The 18,127-nt window shown below is 34.4% G+C and overlaps 2 protein-coding genes across 4 annotated transcripts in view; one reads left to right on the top strand and one right to left on the bottom strand.

Moving 5' to 3' along the window:
* LOC129237587 (serine/threonine-protein kinase S6KL) overlaps positions 1-18,127 on the top strand; it is a 155,829-nt gene that overhangs the window by 59,796 nt on the left and 77,906 nt on the right. The gene's annotated exons all lie outside the window — the stretch shown is intronic.
* Positions 661-16,380, bottom strand: LOC129237588 (protein bangles and beads). Of its 3 annotated transcripts, XR_008581762.1 has the most exons (3): positions 16,042-16,321; positions 1,591-3,264; positions 661-1,525 (listed from the first exon to the last, which is right to left on the bottom strand). XR_008581762.1 is itself a non-coding variant. In XM_054872417.1 (2 exons), the coding sequence occupies exon 2, from the start codon at positions 3,261-3,263 to the stop codon at positions 2,007-2,009; it is 1,257 nt and encodes a 418-aa protein (XP_054728392.1). In that variant the 5' UTR covers position 3,264; positions 16,276-16,380; the 3' UTR covers positions 661-2,006. The 3 variants fall into 3 exon arrangements, 2 of the variants coding, with proteins under 2 accessions (XP_054728392.1, XP_054728391.1); XM_054872417.1 differs by having other exon boundaries at positions 661-3,264; positions 16,276-16,380; XM_054872416.1 differs by having other exon boundaries at positions 661-3,264.

Raw genomic sequence — 18,127 nt, 5'->3', positions numbered from 1 at the left:
ATTGGCTGTTAGGCCGACATTCTAAACTCTCTATTTATAACAAAATACTTTTATACAACCAAATACTGAAACCAGTGTGGTCATATGGCATACAGCTCTGAGGCTGCACCAGTGAAAGCAACAAAAACATCATTCAACGATTCCAAAATAAAGTATTACGCGACATCGTTAGAGCGCCGTGGTACATTTGTAATTGCAATCTACATAAGGATCTTAATATAGATACCATTACGGATATCATAAAAAAATTCGCAAATAAGCATAAAGAGAGACTTCAGCAGCACATCAATGATGAAGCAGCCAAACTACTTGTAACTGATGACCTCACGAGAAGATTAAAAAGGACGAAACCGCATGATCTCTTTTCATAAAATTTTGTCTTTACTTGAGATGTTTTAATTTAATTAAATATATGTAAAATGAATTGCTTATTAGTTTTGTTAACTAGATTGCAATAGTAATAAAATAAAAAACAAAAAAAAAAAACTTTGTTTAATAGATACCCTTTGGAAATTAATGTGTATTACAATGCTAGAAAACAGCTTTCTCCATCTATCTATCCATAACTTGCACACACATTTAATTATATAGAAAAATTTAATATTTCCCTGTTTGTTTCCTATTTCCATTACTGAAAAGAAAAATTAAAACAGCAGACACTTTGATTTTTATTATTTTTATTTTTTTATCCAAAAATGTCAGTCTATATAAAAATCGTACAAATACATCTTGTTCATATGCGTGTATGGTATATAGGTGTTATGTAATCATCGTATTTTGTTTTTTATCTATACACATTCGAATTGAGTGCGTTTCAACTACATTTCAATTACAAAAGTGCGTTTTTGTTCGAAATGTAATTCAGAGCTGCAGCTACCATAAATGCGCATAGATAATTAAAGACCTAAAAACTTGAATTGCAAGTGCCAGCAGAGATTTTATAAACATTAAACATACATATAATTTATAAAATTAAACGTAATTGGTCCATAATATTATCTAACGTAGGTTGGTGTCTGATATTTTTCAAAAATATTCATGTATTTCCGTTTATTGTTCGGTGTGTGCATTGTTTATTTAAAGGCGGACGTTTCTGATGTCGATCTTTTGTAATTGTGTGTGTTAGGATTAACGCTACACATACATACATGCTCGTACGTAGTGTGTGTCTCTTTTTACCAATTCGAAGTGGGTTATAAACTTAAAAGTAGTTGTGCATTTTTCATAATGATTGGCTTTCTTGCTTCCCTCAGCAATAACTACTCGTACAATATAACATTAAAATTAAATATTCCCTCATTCTAACTTCTCCTTACAGCTTGTTGTAGATTTAGTTGTATTTTTTTGTTTTTTGTTTAATTTAATTAAGCTTAGATTTATTTTTCGATTTATGTAAATAATTTATGATATATCATAATTACTTGTGTAAGTATTATTGCTTGTATGCCATCTTCTTGGTTTGTCCTTGTTTTCAGTATTTAATGCTGTTTGGGAGTTGAAGATCTCTGGATCTCCGATGTACGATCTGAAATGTTATGACGATATCTGTATGTGCGGTTGATGTCACTGAACTGGGCACATGCTACCTACCACTGTGGCTATACTTGACTATACTCTCGATCGTCATCGGCATCTAGTTAATCCTGATTTTTATCATAACTACGCTGGTTCTTTACACTGCCTACGTCATAATAATGATTGCCTTTTTTTGCAAATATCCATTCACCTTTCGGTCCCTCGTTTTGTCCGTTATGTTGATTTAGTTTCTTTCTAAATAGTTTTAACAACTAAAAATAACTAACTAAATATTATTAAGAGCGTTGAGTTTGTGACCACTTAGCATAGGTCGTTCTTGTTTTGTTTTTTGTTTTTGTTTGCTTGCATAACTTCTTTCCCCAATTGATATATGGTTGTTTGAAGCGTGGTGGTCAAATAATTATAATGTTATGTTTATTGTTTTTGTAAACTCATGGATGGGAGGTATTTGATCTTATTCGTTTAGATTTCTAGTCTGATTTGTCCTCCTTTGATTCGCTGCTTTCCTTCGATTCGGAGGAATCGGACGAGTTGGAGTCCTTAGATCCTTCGGATTTCTTGCTACCACTTGGTTTTTCAGCCTCAGCAGCAGGTTTCTTCTCCTCCAATGTCTTAGGTTCGCTTTCCTTTACCTCGGGCTTGATTTCCTTCTGCTGTTCTTGTTGCAGTTCAGCTGGTGCGGATGCAGCAGCAGCAGGTTCTTCGGCTTTTTTGGCTTCTGGCAAGGCGGCGTTGGCGGCTATTGCGGCTGGTGCTGGTGCGGACTCCTCAGCCTTCAGTGCCTTGGCGGCGCTCTCCTCGCTTGCTTGCTGAGGAATATCTCCGGCTGGCGCTTGCGCCGCTGGTGCGGCTTTCTCAGCAACGGGCTCAGAAGCGGCAGCTTTCAATAGTTCCTTGGCCGCTTCTGGTTGTTGTTGTTTTTCGGTTTCAGCGGGCTGTTCGGGCGCAGCATCGGCGGTGGAGATAGTGGAAGGTGCGGATTCTTCTGCTGGCAAGCTTTTGACTTCTGGCACTACTTCAGCAACAACAGATGCAGCAGGAACAGCATTGACATCAACTTCATTCACTGCTTCACCGACACGCTCTTGACGCGCGATAGTTTCCTCCTTCTTTGTTTCAGCAGGAGCGGCATCAACAGAGGCAACTAGAGCAGCATCAGTTTTCACCACAGGCGTTTCTTCAGCGGCAGAGAGTTCATCCTTTTTCTGTTCGGAAGGTGCGGCTTCAGCAATAATGGTGGATTTGCCTTCAATGTTAGCCAGTTCCTCAGCAGCTACCAAAGGCTGAACTTGCTCGGCCTGTTTTGGTTCTTCAGCGGCGGCAACAGTAGCGGCAGCGGGCGCGGCATCAAGTACGGGCAAAGCCTTTGCTTCCTCAACTTGATCATCAGCGCGTGTCTGCTTGTCCTTCTTCTCCTCTTTCTTTTCGGCGGGCAAGCTTTGGCTCAATTCGGCATCGGGAGTATTCAATGGTAATTCAGCAGGCTTCTCTTCTTTCTTTGCCTCGGCAGCTAAGGCGGGAGCGGCAGCGATGGCAGGAGTTTCAGCAGCGCGTGACTCAGCAGGCTTGATCGCATCGATAACTTTTTCTTCGGCCTTTTGCAGTTCAGTGGCTTTCTCCTGGATTTGTGGCGCCGCTTGCACTACAGGCGACACTTCCTCATCGGGTACGGGTAAAGCGAATGCGCTGACGAGCAGGGCGGATAGAACGACTAATTGGAACTTCATACTGCAAAGAAGAAAAGAAGGAATAGTTATAATAAATGTATTGAATAATCTACCACCCAATTATAATCGTTTCTTTTTACTTTATCTGACAATTAAGTAACTGAACTCTGAACTCTGGTTAAGTGGAAATGAAATGGCGCCTCTTAGGGCTTGTTCAATTGGAAAGGTCAAATTAATGCAACACAAAAGTGTACTAAGTATTTGTCTTGCTTACACAAGACGAATAGAATACCTGACAATTGAAAATATGCAAGTATTTTTATACATACTTATATGCGACATTTAAGTATAGACTTGTGTGTATTTTTAACAATCTTTTCGTAAATCGGATGGCAAATTTTCAACTTGGACAACAGCTCTGCGCGATGAATGCTGCTTAATTTGATTGAATTGTCTGCGCCGCTTTTCAAATGACGGAAGCTTACAATTTAATCAACGAAACAACAACCGAAAGCCGGCGAGTGGAATCTGGAAGCATCTATCTATTGTGCTTGTTGCACATGATTACGGGGGCAAATGTGTACGCGTGAACGCCGTGACCACTAAATTCAATAAGCAAGTTCAACGTATGGCATATGGAGCAAGAGGTGCTTGTCGTGATTCAGTCCCGTTTGCCAAATGTACACATACATGCAACCAACTATATGTATGTATGTATGTTTGCATATACGATTACATAAAAATTCCATATTGCGCCCACTTTATGGAAGCTGAAAAATTCTAGAACATTCTTTAGATCGGCTTAAGTGCTAATTATAATGCTAAATGCAACAGTTAAAGAATTTTTTGAATTTACAAAAAATAACTGTATAAGTCGGGATTGGTGAAAGCAGGGGAGTAGATGAAATGCAAGCCAATGACGTATGCGCGAGACTGACGCATTTATTGATACAATAAATTTTCGCACAGAATACATACTATGTAATATACTTATATGTACATACAAGTACATACAAGTACATATGTAAGTAAGTCAATGAAATTCAATGCTCTATTTTTCGTTGGCGTGATAATTATCATAAATAACCTATTCGATCAATTGTTTTGATTAATAATAATCGGTTGTTGAATCGCAATACAAGCTCAAACGCTTGGATTGTATATTTATATCCCATATATGTATATGTATGTGTGTAGATGTAAATATTTACTACAGGTATTGTTTATAACTTAACATGCAAACAACGAATATGCGGCTGAGCAGCCACAAACATACATATATCGTGTGCGAATTTCATGTCTGGTTTACAAATGTAACCCAATATACGAGTAATACTCCTTGGCGTGAGAGCAGAGTGGCAGCTCCTCATAACCCCTTGAATGGAAATGACTCAAAGTTTCTGACACCCGCAGTATATATTTTTCAATTTTTATTTAATATTATTTTGACCTAAAAAGTCTGCTGTATTACAAATAAAATAATTTTAACTTTTATAATATAAAAATATATTAAATAAAACGAGAAATACATATTTAGGTTTTATTTTGCGAAAATTCTGTGCACTCGTGCTATTCTTAGAGATTTAATCGTAAGGCGAGAGAATTTTTCACTATTTCAAATAGCAGGTGTATGAGCCCTAAGAGGTTAAAAGCTTAATTTCGTTAGTTGCATTGAACAAATTGTTTTGGTGCAATTTCAGTAGAAGTTACCGTACACATTTTTCCGTTTTGACTTATTTCTGGCGTTAAAGTTGAGTTTTGAGCTTTGATGTATTAAGAAACGTATAGTGGAATTTTATGACACATATTTTTGTGGTACATTTCAAACCGTTATATTCCTCTGTTATGCGTATTTTGAACCCTTTCTCACAAAAGGGACAAAAAAGGACTATCTATTTTGGTGTTAGAGGGTTAAAATGTTTCACATAAATGTTTCCCGTTGTTTTTTACATAGAACAGCGGAGCATAACATAACGGGTGTTTTTTAAAAGCTTGAGGAAAACTTATAATACAAAACAGTAAAAATATTGCTGGATTGCATTTTTTATATTTATTTATTTATTTTTTGAGTATCATCTCTTGTTATGTCCGCCGTTGCTACGAGTTACATGGTCCATTCGATCAGTCCAGGTTTTGACTACTTTTTCTAATAAATCTAGCATTATGGCAACAACGGCGCCTTGCATATTGCTATAAATCGATTGTTGGCGTGTTATATGGCAAGTGGCACCGTCCGTTAATTTTTGGAAACAAAACTTCAGTCAGCATGGCTCGATAGCGCTCGCCATTCAGCATAACGGCAGCTCCTTCCTTATTTAGAAAGAAACAATAGCCGATGATGTCGCCAGTGCTGTATGAACTTCGCGAACAGATATTTTTTTTAAGTAAATTTCCACAATTTGGAAACGTTATTCTAGGGTAACACGATTCATGATGACTTGCCAAACCTTACTAAGCAAACCAACACATTTTGCAATTCTGAGCTGTTAAACCATAGTTATCAATATCGTTAGATCTCTGCAGCTAAAAAAACAACCGATGTAACTAAAATGTAGGGATCGTAGTATAGTTCCCTATGCCGATTTACCATGAGAATGTCGAAAAGGGTGAACCTTTGGTCTCCGCACACCCAAAAAATTAAATTTAATCGTAAACTTTTAAATCGGCTCAAAATGTGTATTTCGTTTGATCCTTCTAACAGAATCCAGCACCGGAGCATTCTAGTTTTGGAAAAAGTGTGATTCTGATTCTTTCTGGCAAGTAAGGGAAAGTGTTTTCTTAAGATTCCAACTCTCATAAATTTTATATATACAAGTATATTTGCAAATGGCGTCTACAACCTTTGTCGGTCGAGCTCCTCCTAAAATTTGTGGTATGCGTCTTGATGTTTTTCCATTTCATTGGCAGTATAATATCAATCATATGCCGCAATTAATTTCGGTTTTGTTAGAGACACCTGAAATCTATCAAAATTGTATTCGACACACGTTTTTCAGCTTTCTAGTTTTTTACTACAGTTAGTTTTGAAAGCGAAAAGCGAAAGATTAGTCGTCGTGAATACAAAAAGGTATAACTTTCGGTACGATATACGATTCTTCTCTCATTTTGCATATAATGCATATGTATGTGTGTACGAGTACGTGTGAAAGGAAGTGGTAAGCCAGATAATGTTAGCACTACCATGCAAATGAAAACATTTCTATAAAAATAGGCCTAAATTACTTCAAACTACCAACAAATAATAGGATTAGTCAATTTAATGTCGCGAAATGTCTGACAAGCATGTTTGTATGTATGTAGCAGTTTTAGCGATAAGTTTATATTGCGCAAAAATATGTTTATATTTTGAAATTCGCAACACTTATCAGATGACACTTTAACACACATTAAAAATTATTGGAAGAAGTGAGTTCAGAAGTATATGCCGAAAATAACTTGAACTCTTGCAAAGATTGCGCATGAGAAAATAATCACGGAATTAAAAAATATTTAACGCTCATGCAATTTTTCACTTTCTTTTACGAATCGAGAACCACACCAACTTTCCATTTAAGGCACATTTTTTCGCCTAAAGTACTAATTTCATTACATCGTTAGACTATATACACTTACGAGCAGAAACAATGCACTTTTACAGGGTGATCAGACATATGCACATATGTAAAGGGTCTTTCATAAGTGAGGCCTAGATGTCAGTAGTGAATAATTCCAGACGGTATCCTTTTTTAAGTTATCTTTAACATTTGGCAAGTTGACAGATGCACAATTTTACACGATTGATCAACGCGTTAGAGTTCCTGAAATTTTTTATGAAAGTGGTTGATCTTTAAGAACAAGATATCTCAAAATTCTTGATTTTTTGGTGGAAATAATCACCTGAAAAGGTCAACAATTTAAAGGTGGTGAACAAATTTCATGAAACCACTAAGCTATGCCCCTACAACAAAAACCACAATAATATGAAAGCCAATATTAAATATACCTTCTGCTCAAATATGAACGAGACGTTATCAATAAAACGGTCCGCGGATGACATATGGCAAAAATAAATTTTTTGTTTTTTGGTAGGACTGTTATAAGCCTACATCTCAAATTTCAGCGTGATATGTTATATAGTTTGTTTTCTGTGTTACCGTAAACAATTCAAGCTCGAGGGTGTTCTTCGAATTCTCTTTTATGACTTCAATTGTCTCAAAATGTTTCCACGGAGCGGCAACTTGAGCTTGGGAAACAGGAAAAAGTCACATGGAGCCATATCAGGCGAATACGGTGCTTGCGGAACGATATTAACATTATTTTTGTTCAAATAATCGCGAACAAGACGTGATGTGTGAGCTGGTGCATTATCGTGATGCAAGAACCATGACTTGTTGTCCCACAATTCCTTCCTTTTAAGACGAATGTTCTCGCGCAAACGCTTTAAAACGTCTAAATAATATTCAGCGTTAACCGATCGGCCTTGCGGAAGGAACTCCGAGTGCACCACACCTTCGTAATCGAAAAAAAACAGTCAGATTAACCTTAATTTTTGAGCGACTTTGGCGTGGTTTTTTGGGTTGATGTACGGCCCTCTTTGAACGATTTGTACCACTGGAAAACACGTGCACGCGATAGAGTAGAGTCCCCATAGGTTGTCTGCAACATTTTTAAGGCGTCTGAAGCCGAAATTTTGTTGGAATAACAAAATTTCAAACAAATTCTTTGTTCAACTTGAATTTCCATCGTTAAATTCGAAGAACACACTCGAGCTTGACTTGTTTACAGTAGCACAGAAAACAAACTATGTGACATATCACGCTGAAATTTGCCATGTAAGCTTATAACAGTCCTGCCAAAAAACAAAAAATTTATTTTTGCCATATGTCATCCGTGGACCGTTTTATTGTAAACGTCTCGTTCATATTTGAGTAGAAGGTAGGCTCAATTCAACTTTAACGAATTGAATTTTTAATCAAGTAAGTTTGTCTTATCTATTGAAAGATTTTAAATAGAAGCTGGTGCAAAATTAATTATCCAATTTTGTCTTTGAATAATTTTTTTACTAAATAAAAAAATGATTTTGAGTGATGGAAATTTGTCTTTTGACTTTTACACGCTCCCTTGTTTGGATGTAAGTGAATTTGTCTTGTCTATCGAAAGATTTTAAATACAAGGTGGCGCAAATTTAAATATCCAATTAGGTTTTTGAATAACTATTTTAGTAAGTAGTATGTTATAAGTATATTGTATAAAAATTTTACATACGTCACAAGAAATATCAGACGTAATTGCAAAACGCGCCACTATTTGCCATGAAGCCCACACCTTTTAAAGAACAAAAAAACAAAAGCTCAAGAAAAACTTTCCACTATTTTGTAGCTGATAAAATTGCTTGCCAAAATAATGAGGCAGGCATTTATTTATCGCGTTTTTATTGTGGAAATTTAGCTTTTCTTGGGTGGTGTGAACAGAGCTTAATTGGAATGGGGAGCTCAATAAATTCAATTAGAAACATTCTCTAACAAAAGATAAGCGTTTAATGTAATTATCTATGGTAGTAAGTGCATTTTTATAGAGAAAAAACTGTGGGTTATTTTTTGTAATACTATTCTCAGTTCTGCGGATGATTTTAAAATTGCTTAAGCGTGTTGAATATTAAGTGGCTGCTGCAATCGAAACTACTTATAAAACGCCTTAATTGCGTGATTTCTTCATTCTAAATGTGCCGCTTTGCATATTTAAGAGCTTTAAGCTGCTATAACGCAACGCTTTTTCTGCGCTTCGAATTGCATTCGGAAAACAACAGGTGGGCATTCATTTGAACAGTTTAAGAGATAAATAAATCATTATCGGTATTTATGTCTACTACCAACCATTACCAAATCACCACATACATGCATGTGCATTTATGCCATAAGTCATGACTGATTCGTCTCGTAAAAGCTTGTATGTAAAAACCAAAACTGTCGACCCAGTAGCACATTAATAAGCGCATTTCCTTCAAAATCGGTGGCAATCAAATCCAAAATAAATGCATAATATAAAAAGTGATAAAAATTAAAAAAACAATTTTAAATTATATACATACATACATGTGTAGCGCCTACACCTTCACAAAACAGTGACGGCAATTAATAAGCGTACCATCAGCATCTGTACGTTATACATCATACAACCACTTATGCATTTTTTTGTATATAGAAACATACTACCAACATATGTATGCATGTGCCCATAAATGTATTGACCACTATTACATAATATTCGTAAACGGTTTATAGTGACAAGAGTCTGCTACTACTGCAAGTCGCCTGCATGCGGTTCGATCTTAAAAATGCAAAGTTTATGTCCGCTTGCTTTATTTTTTGTTTTTGCTTGTGTCGCTTTTATAAAATCAAAACAAAAAAAATCAAAACAAAAAAAATCAAAACAAAAATCACTTTTTTGCTGAGCATTTCATTTTTCTGCTTCGCAGGAGTAAATAGATAAAACTCGTTTTCATGCCAATTCGTCTCACATTACGCGCTCCTTCGCTCTTCCTTGCGCGCAACGCTTTATATTATAAAGTTTATAACATGAATGCCTGCGTATGTATGCATATATGTACATATGTAGCAATGTATGTATGCCCATATATACTTACATATATGTATCTGTTAAAGCCTATGTGCACATACATACATATGTATGTATGTCCATTGATGACTGGTAAATGTTTCTACCATTTTTTGTTTTTTGTTTTGGCACATATCCCGCATTGAGTTTGTATGGGATTATTTAATATTTAACAATGCGAAATGCGAAATGGTTAATAATGGTGGATAGTCGGAGTACCTGCCTGCCATGTCACCGAACTATGCCATCCACCATCTCCCAGTTGGTGGTTGGCATCTTTTACAGCAGTGGTTTATCTTATGACTCCAGCAAGAAGTTGAATCTCTGTGTTGTTTAAGAGCAACCGCGTTCATTGACTTTTTCATTGCGGTGGCTAAGAAACTCGTTTATAGAATAGTTAGTTTAAATCGTTAACTACCATCTACCAGGTAGGCATCCAATAACTGGTACATCTTCTACATCATCTGGATATTTGCGCAGCATGACACATATGGATGTACATACTCGTACTACATACAGAATTGCGTGCATGCATATGTTTGTATGCATGTATGTATTTATGTATATATATAAGAGTTCTTGCAGATATGCTGAAAGCCGCCAGGCTACTCAGCTTTGAGTTTGAACTTTAACAGGATGCTCGAACAAGCAACTTCTCTATTTCTGCATATTTCTATTGGCGCTACCATTTTCCATGTGCATAAATATGTGGCTATGTATTTGTATGTAATATATATGTATGCATATTTGTATATATGTATGTATGAAAGTATGTATATTTGACTGCCATTGCACACATTTTAAGTTGTAAGTTGAATCAAGATGTTTTTTACTTGGGTGCAGACGTTTATTGCTTTTATGACCCAACAAAAAATATTGATGGTAGATTAATCACAAATGCCACTTCGGTCAGGTAGCCATGGCCTATAGAATTGTGCTGAGTGAAGCCGTAAAGATCAAGTGTCCCTTTTTACGTTTTTACAGCAGCAGTTTTTTACAGCTTTATACACACATACATATATATGTACATATGCATGCAAGCGAATCATTGCACATTTGTGCGGTCACTGCAGCCAAGTGTGTTTGCGCGTGATGCATTGGTCATCAAACAGAAGGTCATGTGTTCAATTCCTACAAAAAAACGATAGTACACTTTTTCGATGACAAATCGTTTTTTGTTGGAAAAACGTCATAACCCAAAAGAATTTTTTCTTATATTACTTACATATGTGTCGGGTGTATTTTACGAGCTTGAGAGCTTAAAATGGTAATACAAAACAAAGATATTTTTGGAATTCATTTATTTTATTATCTGGTAGATAATTTCTTGGCATTTATTTTTTGAATATGATATCCGACATATGTCCGCTGCGGCCAGTCCAATTTTTGACTACTTCTTTCAAGAAATCTGAGTAATAATTCTAAATGAGCCCAATGAGCAAAAAATATGACGCAAACGATGGTCATTTGGTTTCAATTCTTGCACGAGCTGCATTTTATAGGTACGTAAGCCGAGAGCTTTGCGTAAAATTTTCCACGTAGTCGAATAACAAAGGGCAATTGGTTGAGAATGATGAAGTATCGATTTTTCGGCGTCTTTTTGAACACGAACAGTTGCGAACAGTTTGGTTTTTTTTTTTCAAAGTAAATTTCCACAACTTGGAATTGTTGTTCTGGCATTAAATGATTTATGATGAGTTTGGCAACCTTACTGAATAGAAATGTCGACACAGTTTGTCATTCTCAGCTGTCAAACTGTAGTTTAATTATTTATTTGTTTATATGAAATATAATTATTTATAATTATATATTACAATAGTAAGGCAAATAGCATCTGGGGCTATCGGCTTAACAATCTATAGTTATCGACATCGATATTTCTCATGCAGCTAAAAAACACGCGATATTTTTTTTTTTCGATAGTTATGCAGTAATTACCACCAACTCATATTTTATGCTGTGTAAAAAATGGTTGGCATTAGCTGTTAATAGTACCCCATTAGAGGAAAATGTGTTTCTTTTCTTTTACTTAGGAAGGCATAAAAAATTCTAGACTTTAGACCTATTTTAGCCGAATCTCTGGTTTTTTGAGTTATAGAATTCTTCCAGGAAACAAGCGAAATATGATCTCCTGCTTTTGATGTATCCCAACCTGTCTAGGCTATATGCAAGGAAATAGGGGCAAATCTGTTCTATTGCAAGCCCAGCGTAATCAAATATCAAAATCGTAAACGCTGTTTCTTCTATGCATGTAGTATATGTACTACGCAAAATTCAAACCGGACAATATTTAAAAAAAAATTGCGTTCAACAATGCCTGCACTGAAAATTATATCTCTTTTCCATACTTTGATAAGCTAAATCAGTGAGTAAACTGGCTGGCGCGGTGGCTTTCTGGACATGCGCAAATGCTCATATTTCAGCTAAATGAATGCATAGTGCTAAGCAAATGATGCAATTCCTATAAAAATTATGGCAGCCCACTGTACTTGGCATAAAGCAAAGCCAGTTTCTTTTTCTGCAGATAATTCACTGCAAAAACGTTATTGAAAATTTACTAACTGCAACTGTCTGTCATCGTTGCAACGTCATAGTTGGCAAATAAGTTTCCAAATTGACTGCGCATGCTGCCCCGAATGACACCACACTTTTCAAAGAGACAAATACTTACTGCCTTACTGATCAACCGCATAACTATAGTAGTGAGCTAGTTGCCAATATAATAAATACATATCTTCGAGTGCCTAAAGGTGGCTGAGATATACAGTTGTTATGTATATCTGTTTTTATTTCTTCTTCTTGTTCTTGTAAGCATGACTTACAATTGCTTTAGACGATAGCAAATTACTACGATGCAAAAAAAAAAACAAAAAACACAAAGTACCAACTATTTCTTCATAAAACATACAGCGCGGAAAATCTAGTTTCAAAAGAATGCAAGTGGTTTCTATTATTTATTTACCTATTATGTCTTTTTATATTTTTCTTGTTCAGTATTCTAGAACACCGTGTCATGGTACAGAGTCACTACTGCGACTCATTGGCTGTAATTGCAATGGCTACCGCGCACCTATTTCTAATAGCAAATATACATACATACCTATATACATACATACAGACATAGTAATAACAAAGAATGTACAAGTAATAATGCAATTGCGCACTTTTCAACACATTTCTTTATATACATATAAATTATAAATGTATGAGTATATGTTAATTACGTTTTTGAACTTTGCCAAGCGTCGCGTCTAAATTGCAGAAGGCCCTGGACCATAATCACGGATGAAGTAGACTAAACTTTAAACTGAATTATGGCACGAAATACACTAAGCGAGTTTATAAGATATACATCACCTACATACATACATAAGCATTGTAGATCTGGTTTTATTAGCTGGTTACGTTATGCAATCAAGCTCTCTTTCCTCTCTGTTATGCCGTCGCGCTTGAATATTGTTTCTAGTGGTGGGCGTTTGCATTCCGCACCACTGTTGCAATTGAAATGTGGTTGCATGAACTTTTCCAAAAGTCAATACGGACATACATGCATACATATTTCATCAGAAGTAACAAAAGCTATGCAGCAGCATATAACTGCATATGGCATACTCAATTCTTTAACGGCCTTTGGCGCTTGAGAAACTGTGCACAATCATACATACAATAAATATGTGTGCATGTGAGTAGGTGTGTTTGCAGCATTTTTCTTTGGATTTTTACTTTTTTCGATTGTTTCTTAATGCTGTATTGCATATGCAAGATACCACTGTTATTTATTCGTACACCTTGAATATCATTTAGACAAGTGGTTTGCATTGCACTTTGTATATTATTTATATTATATATATTTATATATATACATTTGAACGTGCATGAGTATACTTGCATATGTATGTATGTATGCATATGCTTTTGTTGGTCAGTCTTAACCTTTTTCTTTTAGTTTTGCTATGATTTAAAATTTTTTACCAGACTTGTCTGATTTGCTTCTCCAATTCATTGATCTACATAGTTAGATCGAGCTCAGCAACATATTTCGGTGCTTTGATTTATGTACTCGTAGGTATGTATTCAAAAGGTATATACGAACAGGTTCGTTTTGCGTGTGAATAATTGATCATTGGTTTTTTCAATTCAATGTCATGTTTGGTTTGGTTTGCTAGATATACGCTCTTTTCATAAAAAAATTACTGTGTACGATGCTATGAAGTATTGTCACCCGAGGAACCTTTGACCTACGCATGATAAAATCATACCTAAGGCAACTAATGGAACTTTGAACCAAAGCAAAATGACGTTTCAGTAAAAATATTGAGGGAATGGTCAACTAAGAATAGAAGAGCCTCTCGGAAAATATTTAAAAAAATTCACAAGTTTCTATATACTCTAATGTTTGAGAAAGAAGGGCAAATCGAATTTGTAATACTTTGTTTTATTATTCATATATAATAATACAACTATTTTAAGTTCTAAGAAAATTCGAAATAACTAATAAATTGCATTATTAGTTATAAATAAATAGTAATTCATGGAACAAGTGTTTTCTAGTAGATGTCGCTCTCAGTAGACAATAGCAAATATTCGAGTGCATTTCTGTCATGAAAAGGATTCCCCTCAGAACATTTGCCGTTCGAAAGGGGCATAAAATGGACTCCACCGTTCATTTCAGCATATTCATTCCAGTTATAGAACAATATCAAACACACGACAAAATGAAGGGGAATCTCCCATCCAGCAACTAGCAAAGGCTGTATACACATACATATGTGTGCATATACGAGCATGCATGTATAGGTGTGTAAGATCTCAATGTTCCAAATTAGAAGAATGAGCTTTTTTAAAATTGTCTCTACTGGCATGATATGTGTCAATACCATATGTATGTATTAAATGCAATGGTTAGGGCTCAAATAAATAAGAAAGAAAGTAATGCCCTCTTTGTAAGAGCGAGTGTCACTCAATGGAGATAAATGACTATGAAAAATTTCAATTGTAGAAATCAGTGCGACCGCCCGTTATTTATCAGCCAAACATTATCAGAAAATTTTGGTTATTTTCCATTAATGTATGTATGTGTATGTATTAAAATAGAAGCCCCAATTTTTTTTTTGTTGGTGTGAGTAATAGATGTTAAGGAAAGAATATAAGACGTGCTCAAAAATTCAAGCACATACATACATATGTACATGTATATGTTTACCTATAAAATCATTTATGTAAATTATTGAGATTTGCGAAAATTAAAAATTCAACTGGTATAAGCCGGAAATATAGATTTTTGTTGAAATTATTAGTTCCAGTTTTATAAAATAAACGCAATAAATATATTTATGTGATTAGAATTGTTAAATTGATTTCTTAAAAAAAAAAAAACAAAATAAATAAATAAATGAATAAAAACTTGAAAATTATTCACAAGATGTTATAAATTCTAATTGTGAGATAGTTTGATCTCTGCCTGCTATTGTAATATCCAAAATCAAATTATTTTAATGATTTTAAAAGTTCACATACACCACACATTTGTATGTATTTATGTATATGAAATGATAGCAATAAAATCAAGTAGAAGAATTAATTAAAAATTCTTGTTTAGGCTGACTCGCTTTTTTTCAACCTAAAAACTTGCAATTTAAATCACAATTCAAAATATATAAAAAGTCGCTTTAACTTAATATGCGGGCCAATTTATTTGTGAATATATTTTTTGAAAAATGTTATCCAACTATTAAAATGGTCTAATTTTGTTTGTGGAAATTTGGTTGGAGAATGTTCTTGTTTTGCGGGTGTACGTATAACATCTACTGACTAAGAGAAGTGATTGCAATGTTGTAAACCAAATAAATAGAAATATTTTTATTTAAAGTTGTACTAATGCCACATTTAGTTTGAAAAAAAAAACAAAAAAAATGTATTTGTTATAAATTTCAAAAAGTTTTAAATAGCATAAAAACATATACAAAAATTTAACACAATTTCCATAGCCTGCTCTAGTTGTTCAAATAATTTCATACGTTTTCCACAAATTAGACCACTTTACAAGTACACTTATTTCTAGTTTGCTGAAATTTCGCATTTCGGTGATTTTTGTGTCCCTCATTCAGTTCATTAAACACAATAAGTACAATTTAAAATTTGTTTTTCGGTTCGCACTTAATTAACTGCCACATGTGAAATTCTACACTAATCACAGAAATCGCCGATACTTTGTGTTGATTATTTTTTATGCCTAACAACTCACCTGATATTTATAATATGTACTCGTATACTTTAATTTTATTACTACTCGATGCACACAGAAGTTTTGCGAACTAATTTATTTTCTTATCACAAAAAACTTGTAATGGCCCACACCAGTAAATTTCCACTCTTTGAAACAAAATTGCGTTAAAAAAATGTAAGTTCAGCTTCTGCTAGATTATTTTTTAAATAATTTCAGCGCGCTAATTCTATTTTTGTTTTCTATTTTCTTTACCTTGTATTTATGCGCAGCGGACAGTTTCGAAAAGCACTTTGATTAGCTGAAGACGTGGGCCGGCGTTTATATATCCCCGGCAAATGGCTGGTGGCTGGATATGAGCAGGAAAATTGTTATGATCATAGTATTAATGGTGATTATTTTGATGTTGTACCGTTTGTGCATGTGTACATTGATGTGTATATGTGCACAATGTACATGTATTCTTTATACGTACATGCATACATGCATAAGAGTCGGCACTGTTGCTATTGCTACAATTCGTTTTTTCGGCTTTGTTTTTATAATGCTTCTATTCAATTTGTATTCGCTATATGCATTGTTGTTGTTGCAATCCTCAGAAAGTCAAGCGCAGCTCTGGCAAACCAACTAACCGGTATGGCCCGTGCCTGCTGATTCTCTCACTTGTTGCACTCTCCGTTTCCTACAATTATACGTATGTGTGTATGTATGCATATACATCGTGTGATAGTGTGTTGGTAGAGTCTTCGTATTTGCGTTTGTGTTCGTTCGTTCACACAAACTTGCACACGCTAGCTGGATTTGTGCATAAGAAAGCTAAGTAGGCAAAAAAATATCGCATGCGATTTTCTATCGAGAGAATACTTGCTGGTGAACAGTTTTTATACTTCATCATATCCTCACGCATACAAACACATACACACAGAAGCATCTCACGATTTTCCTATATTAATATGTGTGTGCCTTGTAATTGTAATAAAACAATTTTTTACATTGTTCTATGTGTGCAAGTAGAAATATACTTTTCATCGAGCTCTGTCCACGCCGTTCAGTGCTAATATTATATTTGCTTAGTATGGAAATAAGTATATTCTTGAATCTGACCACAGTATTTTCAAAATTCAATAACACTTATTTCAAGGAAAAAATTTATAAGAGAATTTAATTAAAAAATATATAGTCAGCTCAATGTTCACATCACAATTCAAGCAATAACATGAAAAAATAAATGAATAACAAAAATCATAGTCACAAAAAAAAAACAAAATAATAACATTATCCCTGAAAAAAATAATGCTGTTGAATTCTAAATGAAAGAATTCTTTTCGAAGAAATTAAATGATAATATTATTCATAGCGGAACTGGAATTCAATAGCCAAAAATATATTCTTTGCTTTAATAAGATCGGTTCGTTTATGCAATGATTACCTCAGCAACTAAATACTAGTATTGTTCTATAATTTTGTTCTGTATTTCAAATAATGTTTTTTTTTTGTAAAAAGTATATTAAATGTGTAGAATACACCTATACTTTTTAGAGAAATATTCAAACCATTTTTGAGTTTGAGAATTTATTCAATAATTTCTAAAATGTTTGAAAACTTGGAAAATTCTTAGTTCAAGATACATACATTTTGCATTTACGGGCGCGAAAAAACCGAAGTTTCAATTAATATACATACATTCATGCATATGTATGTAATTGCACTGTATAACATTGGTTTTTTCATCCAGAAGGAACTAGCTGGTTTTGCTTGATTCTGGCACGCTGAAAAATAGTATATGTGACCTGGTCTATGGAAAGGTACCTTACGTGTCAAAAAATCATTTTTCACTTTTTTGTTGATTCGAATAGTGTGTGAAAGGCTCTTTAAAATGGTGAAAACCAGAAAGTCATAATTTGTTTAAAAGTTTGTTAAAAGTAAAAAAAAGAAAAGTACAAATACGAAAAAGACTGAAAAGTTTAAACTTTAACTGCTGTTTTCTCGAAAACTTGTTTTCGCACGTAAGGTACCTTTTCGTAGACCAGGTCACATATATTAATTGTTATACATAAATTATAAATATATGTATCATATCACAATTTAGTAGGAATTTTGTTAAAAA

The sequence above is a fragment of the Anastrepha obliqua genome, chromosome 2 (assembly GCF_027943255.1).
Source record: "Anastrepha obliqua isolate idAnaObli1 chromosome 2, idAnaObli1_1.0, whole genome shotgun sequence".
Taxonomy (NCBI): domain Eukaryota; kingdom Metazoa; phylum Arthropoda; class Insecta; order Diptera; family Tephritidae; genus Anastrepha; species Anastrepha obliqua.
This window is presented reverse-complemented; position numbering and strand designations above follow the sequence as displayed.

Coding starts and splice junctions, on each gene's coding strand:
- LOC129237588 (XM_054872417.1), bottom strand. CDS start 3,263: ATGAAGTTCCAATTAGTCGTTCTATCCGCCCTGCTCGTCAGCGCATTC.